Here is a 13,422-nt window from a genome sequence, read left to right on the forward strand (position 1 = left end):
GGTGGGCAAGAAAACTTACTGATCTGGCAATGGGTCCAAAAAGTGGCCAGGTCGTACTGTGATGAATCGCGGCAGCGGACCCAAAATTCAGCCAGACCAGTAGAGGTTCTTTAAAAAAAGGAATTTATTAAACAAAAAGCAGAGCAACACCAAAAAAGGACCAAATAATCAAAAAGACTACTGAAAAACATCCAGAACTTCATGGAAAAACAGGTGGAACTAATCAAAGGAAGAGAAGAGAAGCTAAGATGGGCTGAACAGAACACAAGCACATAATGCAAACTAGAACTGATACTAGGATAAGAACCATGACATCATCTTATTGGTGATGGGTCCTGACTTTTTTTCCCGCTGTCAATTAAAGGATGTCCACTTGAACATAGGTCTTTTCTTCTTACCCTCAGCCTGTATCTTCTCCATAGTGAACTTACAAACATGCAACCTACAAATAAACTTACTTTCAACTATAATTATTTGCCCCACCCATTTTTTTTATTAGGCCTGACCGGAATGCAATTTCTGGCTATGCCATTGGTGGGAAGCAGGTGCAGGTTTAATTAGGCAGAGTCCCAGGTGAATCAACTCGGTGATGATTGGCAGCAGCAGGTTACGCTGATTATGGTGGGAGGGAAGCAGAGAATGGGGAGAGAACAGCCAATGAGCCCAAAACACACAAAGGACAGATAGCGTGACAAGCTCGTTGCTTTTGGGACTTAGACAAGCCTACAGATTCCAGGAGGCAGCCTATTTCTTGTTGCCAAATCGTTGTAAATGAAGACTCTCTCATCAGCTAAGGCAGTAATGTCTAGAAAGTATTCCATATCCAGCCACTGGAGTCACCTTTTTAATTTACTGGTGTTGACCATCTCATAATAAGCCTCAATATAAATCCTTTGGGATAAAAGTTTCAAAATCCCCATCTAAATGTAGTTGAGCATTTTCTATGTTAAATTTACAATGAAGTTTATCCAAAAAACAACAACTGAAAAGACGTTTACAAGCAGTCAAGCAGTGCTTTGCAACAGAACATAAAAACTGTACATGTTCACCTGCGACTCAGCTCTTTGTCAAACTTCTCTTTTATTTCATTGCTCATTGAAGACAGTGCAATACATGTTTGCATCCTTGTTTCTCTAATAACTTGCATTTGGGTAAGGGTTGTGCATACATTCATACCCAGGGACTGCTTTTCCGTGTTCATAAGACGGGATGTTTCAGCACTGTTTATAGGCACAATAGACCACGTAGAACAGTGTTATTGTCATCGTTATTGTTTTAACCATAGTCACAGTGGTGAAACGAGCAATAAAGAATCACCCCCCTTTTGTTTTTAACGTTTCATGTTCAGTTGAACAGTTCGGAACGGCTTAAAAAAAGACAGGGGTTTTGCAATAAAATGCAAAACGCATTCTGAAAGTCAGGGTGGCTGTATTTGTTTTGTGCGAGCGTCCATGTTTTTTCTTATTGTGTGACAAGAGAGAAACTGGAATGCAATGCAGCGGAGATAATAAAATCTCCAACCGGCCAGTATCGAGTTCTGAGGTAAATAAAACAACCATTTAATTCAGGTGTGTTTGACCTGGGACACACCCAACATATGTGTCTTATTGTAGGACACTGGCCTGTGAGAACTGAAATTTGACACCAGTTCATTGCCTATACCAGAGCCATAGGCAATGAACTGTCTCCACTTTCCTTCTTTTTTAAACTTGGATCCTTTTCCAAGTTTAAAAAAAGAAAAGGTTTTGTGTTTTAAGAAACTAATGCAGCACCCATGTGTACTCATAAAGAAGTTGTTTCAAAGTTTTAAGGTCTCTAAACCCTTTTTAGATCACAGTTCTTATGGTTCTTGTCATGGCTTGGTTTAAATACCAAAGCTGAATTAGAGATGATCTAAGTGAAAATAAAGGTAAATGTTTCACAGTTCCTTCACTACACACAGTATGTGTGTAGTGAAGGAATGTTTCAAGTGTTTATTTCTCTAAATTTTGATGATTATAAACTGACAACTAATAAAAATCCAAACTCAGTGTTTCAGAAAATTTTAATATTGTGAAACGATCCAATATTGAAGACACCTGGTTCCACACTCTAATCAGCTAATGAACTCAAAACACCTGCAAAGGCCTTTAAATGGTCTCTCAGTCTAGCAGATGGAGAGTTGTGATTCATTATCTGCATTGATAAGTATTGAAAAGGGATGTACAAATAATCATCAAAATATATTGTATGACATTATGGGTGTTCATCATAGAATATGTGAACAAAATAAAAATGTAATATTATTTTGGACTCCTGCTCATGTAGGTATTTTGGGAAATAAAAGAGCAGACAGGTTGGCTAAGGAGGCTATTACAAAAGAAGATATTGATATGCCAGTAAAGTTATCCAAATCTGAAGGCAAAAATATATAGCTTGGAGAGAAAGCAAGAACATATGGAAAATTAGGTGGGATAATGAAATAAATGGAAGGCAGTTCAATAGAATGTAAAATACAATTGATGTAACAAGGAATAGAGGAATAAACAGGAGGGAACAGATAATCATAAATAGAATAAGAACCGGTCACAGTTTGATGGGGAAACATCTTACTGTTTTTTGTAGTTGGTGTGATAATTTAGAAACAATGGAACATATTTGTATTATTTGTAAATCAAAGAAACAGAATTAGGTGTTAATGGGGAATTGAAATTTGAGAATGTGGTTGAAAAGTTAAATAGTAAGAAGAAGAAGATTTCTCGTTTTAAAAAAAATACTGGGATTATGATGAGGATTTGAAGGAGATATATTAGGATCCAATAGATGGCAGTAATGCAACAACATTGGATGCAAGTTGCCGTTAAAACCTAAAGAAGAATAAGAAGAAAATGATGGAGAGTTACTTTTGCTAAAAATAGGAGCTGATCAGAACATCTTGTCTTGTTTGCAGGAACTTCCACAAGCCTTCCAAGTGTTAGGACCTCTACTTCTGAAGCTGCAAAATCTACCGACACAGGTAAGATGCATTGGGTAAGAAGAATAACATCTAATCAGTATATGTCAAATCACAGCAAGACAAGTAGGACCATATTATACAGAGATGGACAAAATTCTTGGTACCCCTCTGGTAATCAAAGAAACCCCCACAGTGGTCACTGAAATAACTTGAAACTGACAAACAGAGCAATAAATAAACGAAATTACAGAAAATTAACCAATGAAAATCAGACATTGCTTTTGAACTGTGGTTCAACAGATTCATTTTAAAAACAAACTAAATGGGCCTGGACAAAAATGATGGTAGCCCTAAAAAAGATTGAAAGTAGTTGGACCATAGGCACATGTTAAACTGAGGTGTGTCCTCTGATTAGCATTACAGGTGCCTTCAAGCTCGTAATCAAGGATGGACATTCATCAGAACTTTGCGAGCTGATTGGGCGAATCGACACCAAGTACCCGACTACCAAAGTTTTGTTCTAGCCAGTGACTGTATCGAATGAAAATGTCCTAAGCAACAGGTGTCATGTAACCTTGCCTGCAAGCTGAATTCTCGTAGGGCTGGACGATAATTCAATAACAATATATATCGATCAATAGACGTATATCGATGATAGAAAAAAAAGGTCAATAAAAAGTTCAATAGAATAACAGCTTTCCTTCCTTTTGCATTCTAGCCATGTAGGTGAATACTACAGTCATTACATCCTCCCAACCAATCACAAACACAGACATAGGAACCAAGCTCTGCCCCTTCAAAGAGTTCAGAGAGCACATGTTCTTTTTTTCTTTTTAAAAACTTGCATTTTTGGTAAAAAGTTGGTTGAATAAAGGGTTAAGTTTGAATTTAGCTTTGTGTGTCTGTACCTAAAAATATGTCGCTGAGCAACAGGATAAAATGGTCAGGGCGGCACTTAAAATATATGTTTTGAATTTGCTGATAATTATCAATATCCATCAATCGATTTCTATTTTATCGATATTCTTTTTCTCTTGTATCGTCCAGTCCTAAATTCTGGCACTAGTTATGCATTCACAAACACCTTTTGAAGATGAAATTGTGGATTCTGATAAAAGAGATGTGATACCAGCAGTGCAGCGCATCGGTGTATTTATTGGTAAATTTATATATTTCTGCTCTTTTAATTCTGTCAGTGTTAGTCCTCCGTAGTGGAAACATCAATATTAAGAATGAAATGGATGTAATAAACAATGGATAGAAATTGATCGCACATATCCTGAATGTGTAAATTGCACTGATGAGCATATGGACCATGTGCTGGGCATGCTGCGTGTACATGTGGAAGAGAGATGGTGTGGAGATTATGATGCTCTAGTTCTGGATAAAAGTTTTTTTGATTTTTGTCAAATTAGCTGTAAAAACAAAAGAAGCAAAAGGCTAGTGACCAAAATATTTATAGCAAATAGACAGTTTTGATAAAAAATTACAGCTGATCCAAATGTCTTGTCCTGTTTGCAGGAACTTCCACTAACCTTAAGAATGTTAGGACCTCTACTTCCGAAGCTGCAACATCTAGCAACACAGAGCTGACCACATTGGGTAAGAAGGATAAAATCTAATCAGTATACAGGTGCTGGTCTTATAATAAGAATATCATGAAAAATTTAATTTGTTTTTCAGTAATTCCATTCAAAAAGTTAAAAGAAGCGTAACTCCATTCAAAAAGCGAAATTTCAATATTAAATTCCTTCACTACTGTTTTATGAAATTTTTATTCAGATTCGGAAGAGATCTGCAAGACACAAATAAAAACACAAACACTGTTTCTGTTTGGATAATAGTGCCCATATTTATTATTCCCCACATAATACAGCAACACAAAACAGCAAGCACTTCTTAAACACTATTCCTGCTAGGATAACTATGTCCTTCATTATTCCCCACAGAATATAGCAAAGTAGCAAGCATTAACAAACACTGTTTCTGCTAGGATAACTATATCCTTCATTATCCCCCACAGAATATAGCAAAGTAGCAAGCATCAAAGCCAACAAGCTTTCAAACAGGCGTGATGTTCAACAGGTCTCTCACCATGGCACAGAACTGGGAAGTCGGTCAGTCCGGTTAGAGCGACATCAACGCGGCCAGGCATCCTCCCACGGCAGACTTCAACGACTGAGGGCGGTCCCCTCCTTTTTATACTAATAAACAAAGTATCAGATGGGAGCGAGAGTGGCCAGGGGTCCGTTCTTCGTACGTTGCTTAAAACATCCGAGATCAAATGAGACATCCAAGATGATTTCATCCGGCTAATCATGATCCCGCTAATTGGGTTCTTCGAACACACCTGTTGTTTATGATTAGTATGACTGGATTGAGTTATCTGAGACAACTGTGCGTTCATGCATTTGTTTAAAAGGGGAAATGTATCGATAGTAGAAACAATGATCAGCAACGCTGCTATTGGCTGTTCAGCATGGCCAAAGAATGCCCACAGTTTTTCTCTCAAGCAGAACACGAGCTTTTAATGAAAGGTTATGCCGAATTTGAATCATTAATTAAAACGACAGGGAACACCTCAAAGTCTGCTAAAGCCAGGAGAGAGGGCTGGCAAAAAGTAGCAGACAAATTAAATGCATAAGTGCTGTCCATGTTAGATGTTTCTATCACTTTCTACAGTATGTATTTTTGCATTTTAATAATTTGATATTTACTTTGTTCTTTTATATCACAGCCTCCACGGGACCCACTAGAACATGGGAACAAGTAAAAGTGAAGTACAAGAATATTCTACAAAATGGTAGCCTTTAATTATTATACTTTATTTTAAAAAGGCACTTGTTATGTTAAGAGATCCAAATTTCAGTGTCATTCCTTAGACACGGGAAGTAAAGGACGCATGCAAACTGGGATTTTTAACAAAAAATTATGTATCTATAAAAAAATGAAGTTGTTCCTTTTCCAAGTCATCCACAGTTTACACGGTAAAACTGTATTGCTCCGTGTCTAGATAATCCATCCATAGTTTTTCTAATACAATATACGGCTCGACAGGAAGCAAGCCTTTCAAAGTAAAGCTAAACTTCACAATAAAATGGCCCGAACAAATCTTCTTACCGAATATGATAATAATAAAAAGCAAACCATCATAACTTAAATATTTTCTATTTATGGCTCTAACACCACTTTTTCCTCTATAAAAGCCACTGTTAAATGATGTGTGTGTCTGTTTATAACAGCCACCAAGAAAAGTCTCTCTACTACACTGTAGACTCAACACTGTCGCGCTGCGCTAAAGGATCCTGTCTATTGCGCAATACGCGATTAATTCGAAAAACTCTGCAAATTATTCTTGCACCTTCCGCAACAGGTTGCAGTCATAAAAATGGACATGGCTACGACAGACTTCCCTATCTCCTCCGCTTATACAGCCGTGATCGAATCTTGTTTACATGAAATAAGCCTGCTCTCGAGCAGGCTCAAGCTGGCGCACATGTTGCTATGACAACAAGTGCAGGATGTCTTTCGAAGAACCAAATGATCCAAGATCATGCCAAATCGTCAACAATGAAATCCTGCTAACTGAGTTAGCGACGTACGAAGAACGGACCCCAGTTCTCTCTCTCAGCTGATCTGTTTGTCCCGTTTCCAAAACATGTTTCCAAAACAAAAACCGTTCCCAGCATCTCAGCAGTGTGTTAAGCAAAATAACATTGTGAGCTCAGAATACAGCAAATGTAAGCAAAATAAGGAATACAGAATCAGTCTTTCCCACAACCCATTGTCATAGGTTCCCACCACAAGTTAAAACAAGTTATGGCAAAATAACACATGTTGTTAGCAACATAATAACAGGCACGAGCATATATGTTGCTCTTAGTTTAAAACTAACCAGTTTTTCCCAAAATACGTTGTCAAAGAACAAAAATAATTCTTTAATATATTAACTACACACATACTATGTGTAATGAATGAATGTTTCAAGTGTTTATTTCTTTAAATTTTGATGATTATAAACTGACAACTAATAAAAATCCAAACTCATTGTCTCAGAAGATTTGAATATTGTGAAAAGATCCAATATTGAAGACACCTGAATCCACAGTCTAATCAGCTAATTAACTCAAAACACCTGCAAAAGCCATTAAATGGTCTCTCAGTCTAGCAGATGGAAAGTTACTTTTGCTAAAAATAGGAGCTGATCAGAACATCTTGTCTTGTTTGCAGGAACTTCCACAAGCCTTCCGAAGTGTTAGGACCTCTACTTCTGCAGCTGCAAAATCTACCGACACAGGTAAGATGCATTGGGTAAGAAGAATAACATCTAATCAGTATATGTCAAATCACAGCAAGACAAGTAGGACCATATTATACAGAGATGGACAAAATTCTTGGTACCCCTCTGGTAATCAAAGAAACCCCCACAGTGGTCACTGAAATAACCTGAAACTGAAAAACACAACAATAAATAAAAAATAAAAAAATTAACCAATGAAAATCAGACATTGCTTTTGAACTGTGGTTCAACAGATTCATTTTAAAAACAAACTAAATGGGCCTGGACAAAAATGATGGTAGCCCTAAAAAAGATTGAAAGTAGTTGGACCATAGGCACATGTTAAACTGGTGTGTCCTCTGATTAGCATTACAGGTGCCTTCAAGCTCGTAATCAAGGATGGACATTCATCAGAACTTTGCGAGCTGATTGGGCGAATCGACACCAAGTACCCAACTACCAAAGTTTTTTTTTTAGCCAGTGACTGTATCGAATGAAAATGTCCTAAGCAACAGGTGTCATGTAACCTTGCCTGCAAGCTGAATTCTCGTAGGGCTGGACGATAATTCAATAACAGTATATATCGATCAATAGACGTATATCGATGATAGAAAAAAAGGTCAATAAAAAGTTCAATAGAATAACAGCTTTCCTTCCTTTTGCATTCTAGCCATGTAAGTTAATACTACAGTCATTACATCCTCCCAACCAATCACAAACACAGACATAGGAACCAAACTCTGCCCCTTCAAAGAGTTCAGAGAGCACATGTTCTTTTTTTCTTTTTAAAAACTTGCATTTTTGGTAAAAAGTTGGTTGAATAAAGGGTTAAGTTTGAATTTAGCTTTGTGTGTCTGTACCTAAAAATAGGTCACTGAGCAACGGGATAAAATGGTCATGGCTGCACTTAAAATATATGTTTTGAATTTGCTGATAATTATCGATATCGATCAATCGATGATTTCTATTTTATTGATATTCTTTTTCTTCTGTATCGTCCAGTCCTAAATTCTGGCACTAGTTATGCATTCACAAACACCTTTTAAAGATGAAATTGTGGATTCTGATAAAAGAGATGTGATACCAGCAGTGCAGCGCATCGGTGTATTTATTGGTAAATTTATATATTTCTGCTCTTTTAATTCCATCAGTGTTAATCCTCCATAGTGGACACATCAATATTAAGAGTAAAATGGATGTAATACACAATGGATAGAAATTGATTGCACATATCCTGAATGTGTAAATTGCACTGATGAGCATATGGAGCATGTGCTGGGCATGCTGCGTGTACATGTGGAAGAGAGATGGTGTGGAGATTATGATGCTCTAGTTCTGGATAAAAAAAAAAAATTGTTTTTTGATTTTTGTCAAATTAGCTGTAAAAATAAAAGAAGTAAAATGGTAGTGACTGAAATATTTATAGCAAATAGACAGTTTTGCTAAAAAATGACAGCTGATCCAAATGTCTTGTCCTGTTTGCAGGAACTTCCACTAACCTTCAGAATGTTTGGAACTCTACTTCTGAAGTTGCAAAATCTAGCAACACAGAGCTGACCACATTGGGTAAGAAGGATAAAATCTGATCAGTATACAAGTGCTGGTCTTAAAATAAGAATATCATGAAAAAGTTTTTTTTTTTTTTTTACTTTCAGAAATTCCATTCAAAAGGCGAAACTTAAACTTTAAACTGATATACTTCAAGTGTTTTTTTTTTTACTTTTCATTTTGATAATTATAAACAACAACTAATAAAAACCCAAACTCGGTGTCTCAGAAAATTAGAATATTGTGAAAAGGTCCAATATTGAAGACACCTGGTTCCACACTCTAATCAGCTAGTTCTGTTGGCGACACAATCATGGGGAAGACTGCTGACCTGACAGTTGTCCAAAAGACGACCACTGACACCTTCACCAGGAAGGAAAGACACAGAATGTCATTGCTAAAGAGGCTGGCTGTTCACAGAGCTCTGAGTCCAAGCCCATTAATAGAGAGGTGAAGGGGAGGAAAAGATGTGGTAGAATCTTTTCAAGTAATGTGGTAGAATTACAAGTAATCAGTGTACTGTTAGGTGACATGATGTGGACCACACTGAACATGATCATGGGAAGTGAAGGAGAGCGTTGTCCCTGGAGATTAAAAGAAAAATTATAGACAAATATGTTAATGGTAAAGGCTATAGGGACATCTCCAAGCAGTTTCATGTTCCTGTGACAACAGCTGCACCTTTCAATTAGAAGTTAAATGTCCATGGGACTGGACCCAACCTCCCTGGATGTGGCTACAGAAGGAAAATGTTTGATAAACTGAAGAGAATGATCATAGGAATAATAACCAAACAGCCTAGAACAAACTACAAGTAAATTAAAGGTTGCCTCCAAGGTCAAGGTACATCGGTGTCAGATTGCACAATCCATCATTGTTTAACCCAAAGTGGACTTCATGGGAGACACCAATGTTGAAAGCAAATCATAAAGAAGACTGGAATCTGCCACAGGGCATATTGACAAGCCACAGAGCTTCTGAGAAAATTTCCATTGGACTAATGAGACAAAACCAGAGCTTTTTGACTAGCCATGTCAGCTCCATGTTCACAGACACAACAATGAAGCATACCTAGAAAAGAACACTGTCTCTACTGTGAAACATGGAGGAGGCTTGGTTATGTTCTGGGGCTGCTTTGCTGCGTCTGGCTCTGGGTGTCTCAAATCTGTGCAGGTTTAATGAAATTGCAACACTGTCAAGGCATTCTTGTGATAAATGGGCTGCCTAGTGTCAGAACACTTAGTCTCAGTAGTAGCTATTGACCAAAGAGAGGTATTAATCTGATCTGACCATAACGGCTAATGTCTCAGAGTTTAACAAATCGCACACTTGCTTGTTTTTGACGGTAAGACAGACAGCTATTTGTTCCAGTATGGTTCCCCAAAAAAACAGTCAGTATACTGTATAGAGGATGACCAAGAGAAATAGACCTCTATGTCACAACATTTTTATACTTTGGGGAAATAGATGGATTACAAATTAAAGGTTCAGATAAATTCTGATCAACTTAGAAAATAAAGTTTAAAAAGATAAATACTTGGGCGGGGGAAAAGTTCGGAGAGGCCATCGAGAAAGACTTCCATACAGCTTCAAATAGATTCTGGTCCACTATTCGGGTCTCAGGAGGGGGAAGCAGTGCAGTACCAACACTGTTTATAATGGGGGTGGTGTGCTGCTGACCTCGACTTGGGACGTCGTGCGTCGGTGGGCGGAATACTTCCAAGACCTCCTTAATCCCACCAACACGTCTTCCAATGCGGAAGCAGAGCCTGAAGACTCAGGATCGGGTTCTCGCATCTCTGGTGCTGAGGTTGCCGAGGTTGTTAAAAAGCTCCTTGGTGGCATGGCCCCGGGGGTGGATGAGATTCGCCCTGAGTACCTTAAGGCTCTGGATGTTGTGGGGCTGTGTTGATTAACGCGGCTGTGCAGCATTGCGTGGACATCAGGGGACAGTTCCCCATGATTGGCAGACTGGGGTGGTGGTCCCCCTATTTAAAAAGGGGGACTGGAGGGTGTGTTCCAACTACAGGGGAATCACACTCTTAAGCCTCCCTGGTAAGGTCTATTCAGGGGTTCTTGAAAGGAGGGTCCGTCGGATAGTCGAATCTCGGATTCAGGAAGAGCAGTGTGGTTTTCGTCCTGGCCGTGGAACACTGGACCAGCTCTATACCCTCAGCAGGATTCTGGAGGGGGTATGGGAGTTTGCCAGTCTACATGTGCTTTGTGGATCTGGAGAAGGCATTCGACCGTGTCCCCCGAGGGATCCTGTGGGGGGTACTCCGGGAGTATGGAGTACTGGACCCTTTAATAAGGGCTGTCAGGTCTCTGTACGACCGGTGTCAGAGTCTGGTCCGCATTGCCGGCAGTAAGTCGGACTCGTTTCTGGTGAGAGTTGGACTCCGCCAAGGTTGCCCTTTGTCACCGATTCTGTTCATAACTTTTATGGACAGAATTTCTAGACACAGCCAAGGTGTTGAGGGGATCCATTTTGGTGGCCTTAGGATTGCGTCTCTGCTATTCGCGGATGACGTGGTCCTATTGGCTTCATCAGGGCGTGATCTACAGCTCTCACTGGAGCGGTTCACAGCCGAGTGCGAAGCGGCCGGGATGAAAATCAGTGCCTCCAAATCCGAGACCATGGTCTTGACCCGGAAAAGGGTAGAGTGCCTTCTCCGGGTTGGGGAGGATGTGCTGCCCCTAGTGGAGGAGTTCAAGTATCTTGGGGTCTTGTTCACAAATGAGGGGAAGATGGAGCGGGAGATCGACAGGTGGATTGGTGCGGCGTCTGCTGTGAAGCAGGCGTGCGCTCTTCCTTAGAGATAGGGTGAGGAGCTCAGTCATCCGGGGAGGACTCAGAGTAGAGCCGCTGCTCCTCCACATAGAGAGGAGCCAGTTGAGGTGGCTCGGGCATCTGGTCAGGATGCCTCCTGGATGCCTCCCTGGTCAGGTGTTCCTGGCATGTCCCACCGGGAGGAGGCCCAGAGGAAGACCCAGGACACGCTGGAGGGACTATGTCTCTCTGCTGGCCTGGGAACGCCTTGGGATTCCTCCTGAGGAGCTGGCCCAAGTGGCTGGGGAGAGGGACGTCTGGGCCTCCCTACTGAAGCTGCTACCCCCGCGACCCGACCCCGGATAAGAGGAAGACAACGGACAGATGGACGGAAGATAAATACTTTGGGTGTAATCAAATAAACGTACTTAAATTCAATTGGATTTTTCTAAAAGTCACAGTGACATTATGCTACGGAAAAAAAAGATTTTACGGCTTTCTACACACGCTTACTATGTCTATAAAGAGGACCCGGTCTGCAATAATTAGCACAAAAATGCAATGTCATCTCTAAAGAAATGCTTTATTTTGAAGTGTGCTGTGGAACGCCTTTCATTTGAATAATCAGCCCATTTTTATTTTTATAGGGGAAGGGAACAGAATGAAGTTAGGAGACGACAAAGCAGTTGGCATCAGTTTATCTGTTGTGATCCTATTATTTGCCATATGTTGCATCATCGTCTTACTATATCGAAGGTAAGATGGTCTACAAAGCACTCTCATCCCTCTCAGAAGTTTTTTGGCTGTACTGACAAAAAGGTGCCTTTCTGTTTTCATATCTAAGGAGAAACAGGAAGATTCCCCCAAAAGAAGCAGAAGAACTGGAACCTATGAATGAGATGCAGAATTCAGTTTTATAAAGGAACCACATGGCATTAATAGACAACCCGTTGTTTGACAGGATACACTTAAACATGAATGTAACCACTGTGATGTCATCCAAAATTTTGTTCTGAAGCCTAGTTTAAAATTTTTTAAGTCTTTTTTTTCTTATGCGGTACTGAACTTATTTGAAAAAATAAATTATTGATTCTCTATATCTCTGAACTTTATTGGGTTAACTAACCCTGATGTGAAAGCACAATTCTGCCCCCAAACAAATTTGAAAAATTCCAACAAAGGGGATGAAGATGAGATCAAAACGAGGGAAAGTAGGAGCCAGGAGCTAGCTTGGTTGGCCATATTGAATCATGAAGCAGAGCAGTGACACTAGAAGTTACACCACTGAACGGTCTTTTTAGGTCGAGGATTTTTCACCCCCTCGTCACCGGAGGTTCAGGGAGGCTTTGTGGAGCCCAGTGAGCCAGAGCCTCATCGGTTTGAGCCTGTGAACCAGTGCTGAGGGAAATAGGGAGGGGCTCACGGCAGCATCGCTGCTGCCTCAAGACAGTGGCTGCATCCAAAAATGTCTTGTGTAAAGACTACTTTTGCCAACGCAGAGGTGAGTCAGAAAAACTTTTTTACTAGTTGCTTTTTTTTAAGAAGTAGAAAAGTCACGAGAGGGGTCTGAAAAGCCATTAAGTTGTTTTATATATTATATATTTAATTTAGAAGTGTTTTAAATGATGAATTTTAAAATAGGCAACTTCTTCATAAACTAAGCATTGAAGCGTGTAACAAAGCGTTAGAAGTTTTCTGTGTTGAGAATTGTTTGGGCGCCCCCTGCTGGTTTGGAGGCCATAGGTAACCGGTTTAGTTGATTTATGCCTTGGTTTACCTCTGTGGCCAGCAAGTGGTGCTACATCAATTTTGTTTTTATACTGTTTATTGATGTCTTTGTTTTTTAACATTACTTGACATATAAAAGGCAATAGTTTATTTGAGCAAGCA

The 13,422-nt window shown here is 39.6% G+C and overlaps 1 protein-coding gene across 3 annotated transcripts in view; it reads left to right on the forward strand.

Annotated features, from left to right (window-relative positions):
• The window catches only part of LOC105931108 (interleukin-15 receptor subunit alpha), a 33,300-nt gene extending 20,064 nt beyond the window's left edge, over positions 1-13,236 (forward strand). The window contains exons 6-9 of one of the 3 annotated variants that reach the window (XM_036140528.1): positions 2,930-2,995; positions 4,457-4,537; positions 7,166-7,232; positions 7,582-7,667. In XM_036140528.1, coding sequence (XP_035996421.1) covers positions 2,930-2,995; positions 4,457-4,537; positions 7,166-7,194 — 176 coding nt within the window. In that variant the 3' untranslated portion in view covers positions 7,195-7,232; positions 7,582-7,667. Of the gene's footprint in view, positions 1-2,929; positions 2,996-4,456; positions 4,538-7,165; positions 7,233-7,581; positions 7,668-8,699; positions 8,781-12,179; positions 12,289-12,376 lie in introns of those variants that run through there. The other 2 variants (XM_036140527.1, XM_036140526.1) reach the window with 2 other exon arrangements.
• Positions 13,237-13,422: the final 186 nt, after the last annotated feature.

This window comes from Fundulus heteroclitus, chromosome 8 (assembly GCF_011125445.2).
Source record: "Fundulus heteroclitus isolate FHET01 chromosome 8, MU-UCD_Fhet_4.1, whole genome shotgun sequence".
Lineage (NCBI taxonomy): Eukaryota > Metazoa > Chordata > Actinopteri > Cyprinodontiformes > Fundulidae > Fundulus > Fundulus heteroclitus.